Raw genomic sequence first — 14,436 nt, 5'->3', positions numbered from 1 at the left:
TGTGTTTTTTTATCAACACGTACACAACACTAAACTTTTTCTTTTCAAACTCTCCCGAATTCTCCCGACTTTAATCCGTTACTGATTCTTTTATTATCGAAGGACCAATAATAGTTACCGAACTATTGATGTTGAGTATTAAATTCGTACTGATCATTTATTGAAAATTTATAAACTACAATAATTCTTATCCTAATTAAAAAAAAAGACAACTATATAACTTAAACTAGCTCTTTCATTTTCAATCTTAAACCTAAACTGACCAATCGAAATACGCCACGAAACATAACCAAATATTCTACAACCGCAGACCAACCAGCCTAAGCCACGATCCTAAACAAACATTAGATAGCATTATCATGGTCTTCAAATGAGTGGAAAATTCCATTCACACAGTTTTTACTTCCTTATCACAACTCAATTTTAATTACCCTGACAATCTGTATCTGCTCGATGCATCAATGTTTGCTATCCCAAATCATAAAATACCATTGACGCTCATAGATTTATTTTAGGTTACATTTTTAGAGAATCAACAAAAGCCTGTTCCATGAACACTCTAATTGAAGATAATTAATTTTCCAACTTTTTAAGGAAAGATTCCTTTGGATGAAAATATTTTCCTTCACATTAAGGATTTTTTTAATGGTATGTTAATAAAAATTATAAACAAAAATCTAAAATGAAAGTCAAAATACCATTGAAAGTAAGGAAATTGACCTTGGGACAAGAACACAGTGAACCATATTCAAAGACGCAAAATAGCCTTACAAACAGGATTGTCCTTAAATGTTTAATTTTTTTACATCAAGATGCTAAGTTAAAAAAAAATAAAATTTAAAAAAATTTTAATTGGACAGCCATCTATGAAGTAATGTAAGAATCAACCAGCGATCAAAATTTGAAACGGATGGTCATGTCCGTTAGAAAATAGGAAATCTTATATATAAAAATCAATTTGTGTTTGTTTGTATGTTTGTGTGTTCCATATAGACTCAGAAACTCACAGATGGTGCATAATGACCCCGTGGTGAAAATAGGGTACTACATTTTTTGATATCTGAAAGGGGGCGGACCCTCCCCCTTACCCTAATTTTCAGAAACGCCAGATCTCGGAGATGGGTGGTGCGATTTAAGCGAAATTTTGTGTGCTCTCATATAGTTCCCTTAAAGTAAAAATTTGGTATCCAAATTTCGGAGGGGGTACCTAAGGGGGCTGCCCCACCTAAAACCTACCAAACATATATTTAGACCAATCACGACAATATGAGACTCAAATGAAAGGTATTTAGGATAAGAAAACGTATCTGATATCCAATTGTCGGACCAAGTGCTAGGGGGACCACCCCAAGCCCCAAAACACCCCTAAATCGGACATATATACCGACCATGGCAATATGGGACTCAAATGAAAGGTATTCGAGAGTAGAATACGAATCTGATATACAAATGTGGGACCACGTTTCTGGGGGTCCACCCCTTCCCAAAAAAACACCCCCAAACAGGACTTATTTACTGACCATGGGAATATGGGGCTTAAATAAAAGGTATTGGAATGTAGAATACGAATCTGATATCCAAATATGGGACCAAGTGTTTTGGGGGCCGTCTCTCACCAAAAACATCCCCCAAAGGGGACAAATTTATGACCATAGCAATATGGGGCTCAAATGAAAGGTCTTCGGGTGTAAAGCACGAATCTGATATCAATATTCGGGAAAAGTGTCTATGGGGCCACCCCACCCCCACAACATCACCCAAATAGTAAATATTTGCTGACTATTGCAATATGAGACTCAAATAAGAGAGTTTTTTAAGTGGAACACGAATCCGATATATATTTTCAAGGCCAACTCACTGAGTGGCCGCCCATCCCACAAAACACCCCCCAAACCGGTCATGTTTGCCGACTATGGAAATATGGGGGTCAAAATGTGGGAGTAGACCACGTATCTGATATCAACATTAGGGGCCAACTGTCTAGCGGACGTCCCACCACCATAAACACCCCCAAATAGGACATATTTGCTCACCAAGACAATTTGGGACTCAAAGAGAGTGGGACTAAATATTCATAGTTTTAAGGACCAATACCCCAAACCGGACATATTTGCTGATTTTTGCAATAAGGAGTTTAAATAAGATTAGAAAACGAATTTGATATCCAATTTTGAGGGCAATGGCATATGGGGTTCAAAAAAATGATATATAGTTATATGAGAATAGAGCACGTTGCTGATATATTTTCCGGGCTTAGTGTTTGGGGGATCACCCCAATCCCCAAAACATCCCTACATCGGGCATATTTACCGACTATGTCAATGTGGAGCTTAAATGAAACGTATTGGGGGTAGAGCAGGAATTGATACCCACTTTCGGGACCAATTTTCTGGGCGTCTACCCCTTTCCCAAAATACCCCACAAACAGCAATTTTTAGTGACCATCGCAATATGGGGCTCAAATAAAGGTATTTGGGAGTAGAATACGAATTTGATATCCAAATTTAGGACAATGTATTTAGGGCATCACCCCTTTCCCAAAACACCCTTCAAAGGGAAAAAATTTTTCGACCATGCCGATATGTGGCTCAAATGAAGGGTATTTGAGATTAGAAAACGAATTTGATAACCTATTTTGTGGCCATGTGTTTGGGAAACTCCTCATCCTGTACACTCCTTTCAAAATCAATGGCAATATGGGGTTTAAATAAATGATATATAGTTATATGAGAATAGAGCACGTTGCTGATATATTTTCCGGGCTTAGTGTTTGGAGGACCAACCCAATCCCCAAAACACCCCTAAGTCGGGCATATTTACCGATCATGTCAAGAAAAGGAATTGTAAATGAAATGAATTGGGGGGTAGAGCAAGAATTGATACCCATTTTCGGGACCAATTTTCTGGGTCCCCACAAACAGCAATTTTTTACTGACCATCGCAGTATGGGGCTCAAATAAAGGTATTTGGGAGTAGAATACGAATTTGATATCCATATGTAGGACCACTTATTTAGGGCATCACCCCCTTTCCAAAACACCCCCAAAGGAAAAAAAAATTTCGACCATGCCAATTTGTGGCTCAAATGAAAGGTATTTGAGATTAGAAAAAGAATTTGATAACCTATTTTGGGGCCATGTGTTTGGGGGACTCTTCATCCTGTAAACTCCTCTTAAGCCAATGACAATATGGGGTTTAAATAAATGGTATTTGAGAGAAGAGCACGATGCTGATATTTTTTCAGGGCCAAGTATCTGGGCGACCACCTCTCCCCCTAAAACACCACTAAATCAGACATCATGAGAATATCGAGCTGTAATGAAGTATTTTAAGAATGAAGTACACCTTACATCCAAACCTTAATTCGTAGACCAATAAAGATCATGTGGGATTCAGATAAAGGCACTTATAATGTTAAACTGTTAGTCAAGTTTGCATGGTATTTCACTAAAAGATCTTTAATTGTCGAAAATAAATATTCCAAGGAAACATTTGTTCCATATAAAGTAAAAGAAGGCGCAGCGGAGCGGGCCCGGGTCAGCTAGTTTAATTTGAAAATAGCATCTTAATTTTAAAGTTTTCGTTCTTGGGCTCGTTTTTATTGCTAAAATCCTACGAATAAGGAAAAATCTTATATTTTGAGCAAACGTTTTGTTTTCAGTGTATGCCGAATGCTTGACTACAGTAGCATTTTGACACTCTTGGTCGTACCACGGGTCTCTTGGGAAAGGCTTCAAGTACAAAAGTATGGATTTCGCGGCATTTTCCATGGGGTGAGCAATGGATTGCTACTGCGACGTTATATCATCGGGACAAGGAGTGTTTTCATCAAACAGTTGGGTCAAATATTGATTGCCAATAATAGTCGAAATGACAAGGCGAGTTGTTGGCACCTTAAAATTACCAATGGCCAACATCATGGCTGTTCCCAAGTTAGTGGCGGCTGGAGCCGAGCGCATGATCTTGGAGCAAGCGGCTGACGAAATCGAGGGTTACATGTGCAATCCCATATAACCCATGGGTTGGGGCGCTAGGCCAGTACCCCGCACCATGAAAACTTTAATATATATTGCAAATTTTAATATTGCAATATGAGTCCAAATTAAAACTATATATATGGGAGCTATATATAAATCAGAACCGGTTTCACTAAATATCACCACGCTTTGTGTATCTAAATGTCACCATGCTTAGTGTACCCACTATTGTTCTTCACTGTTTATGCCTTCAACATTCTTTATTTTTGCTTTTCAACTCAAGTCAGCATAATTTGCTATTCTTTTTGTAGTTCAACTAACTGACTTGAGTCAACACACATTGACTTTAACGTAATTTTGAGGTTGAAAATGAAATTAGACTCCTTAACGCAAATATTGTCCCATATACCATTCAGTCAAAGCTTCTCTTTGCTGACTGTGAATTTCTTGCTTAACGTAATGTATTTGACACAGCCTAAGCAACTTTATATTGCATTGGCAGATCGATAAATCCATATGTAATAATTTAATAATGCCTAATATGCAGGAATGCCATAGAAAATAAGAATTTAGGCATAAGTGAAAATATGCATTGTCGTACTCCATAGAAATTAAGAATTTACGCATAAGCGAAATGATGATCAACTAAGGGTATAAATACTAGAAGCTGGATCAATAAAGGATCATTCTCATTCTTTTCATTCAATTTGCATCTTTAGGTCAAATTTGGATTAGCTCCTTTGAAAGCACTTTTGAGTGCCGGAAAAAACTTTTTCCTGTGGGATTATTAAAGCGCCGGCAATCTTTTGACAGGGCCTGATAGACAAAAGAAGGGTTTAAAGTGCGCATCCAGCACATTTGTCATTGCGCCTCAGAAGTCATTATGCCGAATTTCAAGAAAATCAGATCAAAAATGCGGTCTGTACTAAGATGTAAGATGATATAACCGCCTTTGAGATGAGCGTGACCGCAGACCCGTTATGCAGTATATATATATATATATATATATATTTTGAAGACAGATTTTGTGGCCTTTAATGTTGATAAAACTCAGCGTCGCCGTATGGGAACAACAGGGCTATTAGGGTATAGTATTTTTTAACCTTCCACCGAAGGAAAATCCGTCTGTCCAAAAGCACGAGTAATGTAAGCTTCCCGATTTTTTCACAGATACTTCTCTTTGATTTGAACCAATTTTCCCATATATGATTAGAGTCATAACAGAAGACGTTGTTCAATCGGAGCAAAATTGCTCCCTTTAATGGCTTAAGAAGTTAAATAGGGAGATCGATTTATGTGACTGCTATATTTAAACCTGGACCGAGTTGCCCAGTTTACAGTCCGACGTAAACTGTAATCTGATACAGCTTCCATATAAACCGATCTCTAAATTTTACTTCTTGAAGGCCTTAAGGGCTCAATTCTTAACCTGTTTCGACTTTCATGTCCGTGTCAAATATAGTCCAAGTTAGCCCGATTTGCCAAAAGCGCCTATCGTGAAATGCTCAAATGATGGTTTTTCCACCCAATTTCATATTTTTCAATCCCTTCTTCAGTAAAATGCCGCAATATCTGAAACTTTCTTCAACAAGAAAAATGTCCCTATCAGCCCTGGTGTTGCCATATCACAACAGGCTATTTCTTGCTTCAAAGAACTTCTGGGGATATAATCAAACTATTTTAAGAATCGTTTATGTTCAAATAATAAATCTTAAATGAATCGTCCAAAATACTCAACAAAAAATTTCAGGGTGATACGGGTTAATGAAGGGCTAGGATAGGCTATGTTAAAATGACAGTCTTAAATTAGACTCACACAATTTTTATACCCACCACCGAATGATGGGGGTATATTCATTTTGTCATTCCGTTTGCAAAACATCGAAATATCCATTTCCGATCCTATAAAGTATATATATTCTTGATCAGCGTAAAAATTTAAGACGATCTAGACATGTCCGTCCGTTTGCCCATCTGTCTTTTGAAATCACGTTTATTATCCGGTTACATCATATATATATTTTGCTGTAATTTGGGACAGTGAGTTGCCTTAGGCCCTTTGACATATTTCTTCAATTTGGCCCTGGCCCCTTTGATCGGTTCAGGTTTTAATATAGCTACCATATACACCGATTTCTCGATTTAAGGTTTTGGGCCCATAAAAGTTGCATTTATTGTCCGATATCGCCGAAATTTGGGACATTGAGTTATGTTAAGCCCCTTGACATACTTCTGCAATATGGCACAGATCGGTCCAGATTTGGATATAGCTGCCATAGGGACCGATCTCTCGGTTTTAGGTTTCGGGGCCAACTTAGTGAACAAAAATTTGTGATTTTCATTGGGAGAAGTATGTATTACACTTAAAAAAATATTTTTTTAACATGTGCTTTCATGTTATACGAAAAAATTTATGTTAAAGTAGTTTATATCAAAACTGCAAAAAAAAAAACTAATTATGACTCCCATGAACTTGAACTTGCGGGATTCAAGGGGATGCAATTTAATTTCTATTTCATATATTACTACGTTGCCTGTGATTATTTTGCGATATGAATCATCTGCGTCCATTTACAACTTTACGAGACATTGCATTTTTTATGGACATTGTCGGGTTTCAGGCGAAAAGGTTTATATGTGAGCTATATCAGGTTATGGATCGATTCAAACCACAGATGTTGAAGGTAGAACGAGATGTTGTTTCCGAAAATTATAGCCAAACCGGATAATTTAGCGGGGCTCAAGAAATTAGGGGCTCAAGAAGTCAAACCGATGGATCGATTGATATTTATGGGTGCTACATCCAAATCTAATCTACTACATTAGAATTAGAAGTATCTTTGCAAAATTTCAAGTGGCTAGCTGGTGATTTCAGCTGACTAGCTCGACTTGGAATATCAAGACGTTTAAGAATATATATACTTTATAGAGTCGCAAACCCTTATTTCGAGGTGTTGCAAACGAAATGCCTAGATTAGTATACCCCATTATTACCATGGTATGTATAAATAAAATTTTTAAAATATGAAAAGAAAATTGCAAATTTTACCCATGAACATTCCACTAAGGAACAGGGGCAAACTTCTACTAAGGAACAGAGGCCTCCTTTTTATAGCCGAGTCCGAACGGCGTGCCGCAGTGCGACACCTCTTTGGAGAAAAGTTTTACATGGCATAGTACATCACAAATGTTGCCAGCATTAGGGGGTGAAAACCACCAAAAAATATGAAAAAAGCCGCGTTCAAATTCAGATGTGTGGTTTGCGTCCTACTCTAGTTGGGCATGATCCATTTGATAAATATTTGCTGATGAAGATTCTGGTGAATCAGAAAGCCGGCAAATGCTTTTAAACAACATCACACATTTTACTTTACTTTTGAAAGTTCGTTGCTGTGCTATTCTTTGAATGGAAAGCATTGAACGAAATGGTCAAAAGCCGGACAATATTCTGCAATGAAAAAAAAATTGTTTGGTTTTTGTTTTAAGCGCCACAAGTTTAGAGCCGCTAAATCAAGCACTTCGTTCACATTGCACCGTTGAGTGTTAGTCGGGAATTGGCCATATTTTAATATTAAGACCACTTCGGTTATATTTAAACTTTAAGGAACTTCATCAGTGTAAAGGATGGCTCTTTTCCACAAAAATGCAATACTTCTTTTATGCCAAAAATACTTTGTTTACAGCACAAGACGATTTATTACACGAAAAGTTTATTCTTTTTTACCCCCATAGGATGGGGGTATACTAATTTCGTCCTTCTGTGTGTAACTCCTCGAAATAGTTGTCTACGACCCCATAAAGTATATATATTCTTGATCGACATGACATTTTAAGTCGATCTAGCCATGTCTGCCGAAAGCACGCCAACATTCGAAGGAGTATAGCTAGCCGCTTGAAAATTTTGCACATATACTTCTTATTAGTGTAGGTCGGTTGGCATTGTAAGTGGGCCATATCGGTCCATATTTTGATATAGCTGCCATCAGGGACGTAGCCAGGGGAGGGCCCGAGCCACACCCAAAATAATTTTGTCTAAAAAAAATTTATATTAAATTTATTCTAAATAAAAAATTTCATTAACATTTTTTATAATGACAAATACAAATATTCAACAAAGACAACATATTGCTGATGCCAGGGATGCCTTAAAATTATTTTTCTTAGGGACAAAATTGTAATTAAATTCTAAGTAAAAACAAAATTTTAGTGACTTTTTTTCTAAAAAATATGTTATTGATATTTTTCTAGAGACAAAATTTCAGCGTAATATTCTCTTATGACAAAAAAAATAGATTAATTAAATTAGCTAGAAGACTTTTCAACCATATTAGGTGTGATAGCTTCAAGGGCCTTGCGTTGGTATGTTGTATTTGAATCGTATTAATAGCGAAAACGCATCTATGATACAATTACCACATTAACCACACTCGACAACCCTGTCTATTAGCTGTACTTTCTCTAATGCATGTATTTTTGTGTAATGACAGACATTCTTTCTGTGACAAATTACACTTGTTCCGTACTACAGATGATTTTGTGCATCTGGTGGAAGTTGTATTGATGGCTTCAAACGCTAAGACAACGGCAATGGATCTCGCTGTTGCTCCGTGTGCCCAGGTTCGAATCCTGGCTGGGCTCTGCCGATTTTTTCAGTTTTTTCAAGTTTTTTGCCTTGAAAAAAATGATGTCCAACTGAAACTTTACTAGACGGCATGGGAGTGAGAGCAGAGACAACGGAGGACATGTTGAGGCTTTTGATGAAAACTCATTTTCCACAGGATACGAAGGGACTCACGGAGACACCGGAATCTTGAAATAATGACGTTGATCGAAGGTTTATAATTCAACTTAAAACCATTTAAGTCACCCGGACCTGAAGGAATATTACCGGCGTTACTACAGAAAGAGGCAGACTATCTGGCGCCTCGTCTGGCCAAAATTTTCACAGCATGCATATACTTTGAAAGCCTGGCAGGAGGCAAGGATGGTGTTTATACCCAAGCCCAGCAAGGCAAGTTATGCGACTCCAAAAGCCTGCATACCCATAAGCCTTACGTCCTTTTAACTCAAAACCATGGGAAAGGACGCCACAGAAGGGCATTTTGTCGCCACTCCTATGAGTGACCACCATAAATGACCTATTATGGATGCTGACTGAGGAGGGATTTGAAAATGGGGCCTGAATCCGAGGAAAGTCCACTGGCTCTACAGGAGCATGATTAGACCAATACTTACTTACGCCTTAGTAGTTTGGTGGACTGCTATGAAGAAAAAGTGCAACATAAGGACCATACAACAGGTTCAGAGAACATGTTGTCTTGGCATAGGTGGAGCGATGAGGACCACTCCCACTAGGGCACTGGAGACTATTCTAGATATCCGACCCATTGACATACAGATTGAGTGTGAGGCAGCCACTGCTGGGAGAATGGATTGAGGATGGGAGCAGCTCATGCCATCGTGGTATAGTCGAGGCGAAGATAGGAAACCTGGATGGAAGGGAGGCACTGCTGCCATCGGCACAGTCTTATTGACGGAACCCTAGTGTTGCCATCTGGAAGATCATGTTACACGGATAGGTCAAAGCTAGAGGACAGAGTGAGCCTGATGGTGTACATTGAGAACCCAGGGACTGAGATCTGTTTAGACTGCCTGACTATAATACTGCTCTGCAGGCGGAGATCCGGGCGATCACGGAATGCGTGAAGTGGTGATGTGCTAACGCGAGGACGTCGAGTGTGAACATTTTTACCGACAGTAAAATTGCCATAAGGGCAATAACAACCAGGACGTAAGGTCACGAACAGTTTTACAGTGTAAGAAGGAAATTAACGCCTTCTCTATAAGGCTGAGGTAAGAAAATATAAGGGCGAGCTGAGAAAGGCTCAGAACAAATTCTGGGTAGAATTCTTCAGCTCCGTGGATGACATATAGAAGATACTATCCTCGAGACCTATTACGGTGGGATATTGTTGGAAGTCTGAGAATGCATGGACAATATCTAGTAAGGAAACACTATAACAACTCGTTGACACACACTTCCCGGGAAACTCTACACCGAAGAACGTGGCTCAAGAGGAGGTCGTCGCTGGTATGCATTGGTCGGAGGTTAATGGCGAAATTGTGTGATAAAAAGTTTGAGCTCCTTTAAGTCACCAGACCCTGATGATGTATCACCGGTTGAATTACAAACTGTGCGCGACAGACTGACTCCTTGGTTTAGGGAGATATACTCTGCTTGTACCAGCATGTCGTATAAACCTGTGGGATTGAGGACAATGAAGGTCACTTTCATTCTAAAAACAGGAAAACCGCACCATACGAAGGCGAAAGATTTTCGTCCTATTAGTCTGTAATCCTTCATGCTGAAGACCCTTGAGAGGTAAATAGAAAAAATATGGGTTGGAGATTCTAGGCATCAACAACACCATAAGAGAGTTTATTAATAACTTACTTACAAAAAGATGCAAAGATACGGCTGTACTGGGATCGGTAGATTTAAACAGATGGGTCAGCAGAGGAACTCCTCAAGGAGGTGTACTCTGTCCCCTATTTTGGAAAATAGAGCTTAACAATATATTATTATCTCTGGAAGAAAATGTGTAAAAGTGGTTGAGTATGCTGATAACGTGGCTATTTCGGTTAGGGGGAAGTTTCCCAGCACTCTCAGAGATATACTTCAGGACGCTCTACGTGCCACAGCAAAGTGGGCTACAGACAGTGGTCTAGGTGTAAATCCGTGCAAGACAGAAATAGCTTCATTCAGTGGCACCTGTCTTTTTGGGAGGAAAGAATGTTCCAGTTACCGAAAGCGCAAAATACATGGGTGCTTTGCTGGACAGGAAATGAACTTTAAATCAAACATTTTGGAAAGAGCAAGAAAGACAACTCTTGCCCTATTCACCTGCAAGACAGCCATTGGCAAAAGTTGAGGGCGTAAACCGCGTATCATGCACTGGGTATATATTGCAGTTGTCCGACCTATTATGCTATATGGTGTTGCAGTTTGGTGGACGGCGCTTCAAAAGTCCACTTACTGTTCAATGCTCAACACAGCCGCACTGAGGGCGACACCATCTGATGCACTGAATTTAATGCTACACCTAATGCCTCTGGACATTGTGGCTACACAAATTGCTGCGACCACTGCCGTGAGGCTAAGGAAACTTTCTCTTTGGTCATGTGGGGACTACTGAAATTGTGTTATCTTTGATACAATGTCCGATCTTCCAGGCAGTGAAATTGGATAAGAATTGTGTCCTCTAGGGGCCCAAGAAGTCAAGATCCGAGATCGGAGTGTTAGCCAGCTATATCAAAACATAGACCGATATGGCCCATTTACAGTCTCAATTGACCTACACCAATGAGAACTATTTGTGCAAAATTTCAAGCGCCTAGTTATACTCGTTCGAAAGTTCTTTCCACAGACAGATATTCGTACGGACATGGACAAATCGACTTTGATTATATACTATGTTGAGTTCTCAAATCAATATTTTGATGAATTATAAACGGAATTACAAAGTTAGTATATCGCCATCCTATGGTGGAGAGAATAATAAGCAAATTCTAATAAAATGGAAACAACAAATTGAAAAGACCAATATGTGGTTTATTTATAGGAAACAAAAGGAAACTAACATTTGCCATAAATTTATCCATTATTTGTATCCGAAACGATATTAAACGCCTTTATCATAAACAAAATTCTTTTGCTCATCACATAAGATGTTTGTTCGTTTAAAAATAAAAAAATTATTTTTTTGTGTGCATATTTTTCAATTTTATCGTTTTTAAATTTGCTAATACCTCTTCCTGTTTGTCAATAATTGGTACCCAATGTTTGGAAGGCAGTTTATTGTTTATGGAATTCGCTTCTTCTTTCTTAACATTCTCCTCCCTTACATGCAGGTCGCCCCAAGAATTAATTTTTGATTGCAGCGTTTTCAACTGTATTAAGTCTGCCAATGTAATTGTTTCATCAATCAAATCATCAAGAAATTGTGAAAGGTACCTTAAACTAGAAGAGTTTTGTTCACCACATGGTGCAAGTGAACTCTTATGTGCATTGTTTTTCGTGGTATATGAAGATAACTGTTTTGCATATTCGATATAGTCTGAATCGTATTCGAAATTCCAAGAAAATTCCGTGTGATACAACTTATTTGGACTATATGTGTTGCAACCCAACGTTTGGTTAGGATACTTTATCGTTACCGTGGCTGCATGCAGATCATTATCGGTCCTTTTTGAATGCATGTTCTTCTCTTTAAAATGCGCAGTTACAGGAATGAAGTAATCACGCATATTTATAAACTTTTTTAAAAGAATTTTTTCTGTAGGGGTGCACTGCGACCATGCTAATTGGTCAAGAGGAACGGGAAGCGAGCAAGCTTCAAGAAAGGCATCTCCAGATAACCGGGGAATTAATGTTTGAGTCGATACTGTCTCCCTCTTTACAGAATCCGTCATTTGAGCCACAGAATAAGTCAGTATATCTAAATTTGAATAGTTATAACAAAAATATTGGGTATTTTAACGAATTCAATCGATAACTTACATTCCGTGGTGCCATCTCGTCTTTTAGTGTAAGATCCGTCAGTTAAGACGCCAAAATCCTTCAATAGAATAAGATTTGTCTGAGGACCTAAAGCAACATCCTTCATTAGTTTAGATGGAACAATGTCCGTCTGAACACCAACGGCAATCTTAGTTGCTCTTAAACGTCTGCAAATAAAAATTAATTTGTGTCTGTTTGTTTGTTTGTAAATTTGTATGTTTCGGCTGAAACAATTTTGTAGAAATTTTAAGGGAATGCCACTGTGCATCCTGAAGGATTAATAGGTCTTTCAAAGTCTTAATATCTGACGGACCATGCATCTAGGTGGCGCTTAACCAGCTAAAAACGCCTCAAATATGTTAATTGGCCCAGCATTACAATGAGGAGATCAAGTGATAGACATTTTTGTGCCAAGGGCGAACCTGGCATTTACATTTGTGCTCAATTGCCAGGAGGATGCGGCGCACAACCCCCCTATAAGTGCTCCCCACCAAACCGATATATAGACCAATCATGACAATATGGGGTTCATATAAAACGTGTGAGGGTAGGGACGGCCAATCTGATGCCATTATTTTTGTCATATATCTAGGGCACTACCTCGCCCCAAAACAGTCGATCAATCATATTGGCGTTTCAGGAAACTGTGTGATTTACATGAAAGGCATTTGAGCCAAATATCATTGTAGTTCGCCATTTCCCAAAAACTATTAACCCTCTGCACCGCGGATATATTATTTCACATATCAATCAGCTTTGTTCGTTTAATTTTAAGCTCGTCGAAAAAGTAGAAATAGTATTCAGCCGATTCCAAATGACTGCAGTTGGACAACCCATTTTTGTTCAAAAGTTCTGCATGTACATGCAAAAAAAATAAAACATTTGAAACATTTTTATGAGAAACAAAATACTTTAAATACGAAGTTTTCCCTTTGTTGTAACTATGTAACGTTTGGCTTCAAATATGAACTGTAAGCCACAAACGTAATATTATGGAATGCAACTAACTTTGTTCATTGTTTCCCCTTTAGCAACTACACTCTTTAATGGTAAAAGTGTTACGATAGCCGCAAACAATTATTCGTTTATTTATTATTTTCTTATGTATCTCCTACTATCAAAATAAAAATTCAAAAAAAACCCCATACGACAGGTCGTTCAGACATCTTTTAGAATTCTTTCGGAACTGTCGGAGCAAAAATTCCTACAGACAAACAGTGCAGAAATAGTTCAGATATCTTTCAGATTTCTTTCAGAACTATCGGTACAAAAAATCCCTCATAATGTCGAACAGAATTCGGAACGAACTCGGTAAGATCTTGTCGGAAGACTTCAGAATTTGTTTAGATTTGTCTGACATCAGACATTTGGTTCACTGGGCGTTTTATTAACTTTACTATGTTTGTATGTTGGGAGTGGAAACCTTTATAGCCTGCCAGCATACCTTGAAGCATCTAGCAGTTTGGCGCGTAACAAAGCATTTTTGTCTGGTTTAGGCAGTGTTGAAATGCTTACTGCTCGCCAAGGAGGGCGTTTAGACTCCGCGTCTTTGTCATGAGTAGAATCCCTCATTCGTTTCCAGATAGTTGGTATTCTGAAGAAATTTGTATTAATAATGTTGTACGATTTAGAAAACAAAATGCATGGTTTACCTGCTAACTGAGCTGTTAATGGGTGATGTAACACTTGATGTTCCTTTGTTATCCCTTGGCTTGTTTTCTTCTGTGCTTGCTGTTTCACTTAATTCTGAGGACGACCCACTGGTGTATGAAACAGGTGTATGTAATGCACTCATCACTTCGTTTGAAAGTAAAATCATCCATACGATAGTTCTACTTGTATAATATTTACATACACCATTTCTTTTACATTATAAAAAAATATTTGGTAAATTGTATT

At 38.3% G+C, this 14,436-nt stretch overlaps 1 protein-coding gene across 3 annotated transcripts; it reads right to left on the bottom strand.

The window, feature by feature from the left end:
• Positions 1-11,700: 11,700 nt before the first annotated feature.
• On the bottom strand, positions 11,701-14,436 carry LOC106086254 (uncharacterized). 3 transcript variants are annotated; one of them, XM_013250845.2, is made up of 5 exons: positions 14,190-14,436; positions 13,982-14,131; positions 12,538-12,704; positions 11,992-12,475; positions 11,834-11,938 (listed from the first exon to the last, which is right to left on the bottom strand). In XM_013250845.2, exons 1-5 carry the CDS (start codon positions 14,354-14,356, stop codon positions 11,902-11,904), a joined length of 1,005 nt encoding a protein of 334 aa, XP_013106299.1. In that variant the 5' UTR covers positions 14,357-14,436; the 3' UTR covers positions 11,834-11,901. The 3 variants fall into 3 exon arrangements, with proteins under 3 accessions (XP_013106298.1, XP_013106299.1, XP_013106300.1); XM_013250846.2 differs by having other exon boundaries at positions 11,866-11,927; XM_013250844.2 differs by having other exon boundaries at positions 11,701-12,475.

This window comes from Stomoxys calcitrans, chromosome 2, assembly GCF_963082655.1.
Source record: "Stomoxys calcitrans chromosome 2, idStoCalc2.1, whole genome shotgun sequence".
Lineage (NCBI taxonomy): Eukaryota > Metazoa > Arthropoda > Insecta > Diptera > Muscidae > Stomoxys > Stomoxys calcitrans.
This window is presented reverse-complemented; position numbering and strand designations above follow the sequence as displayed.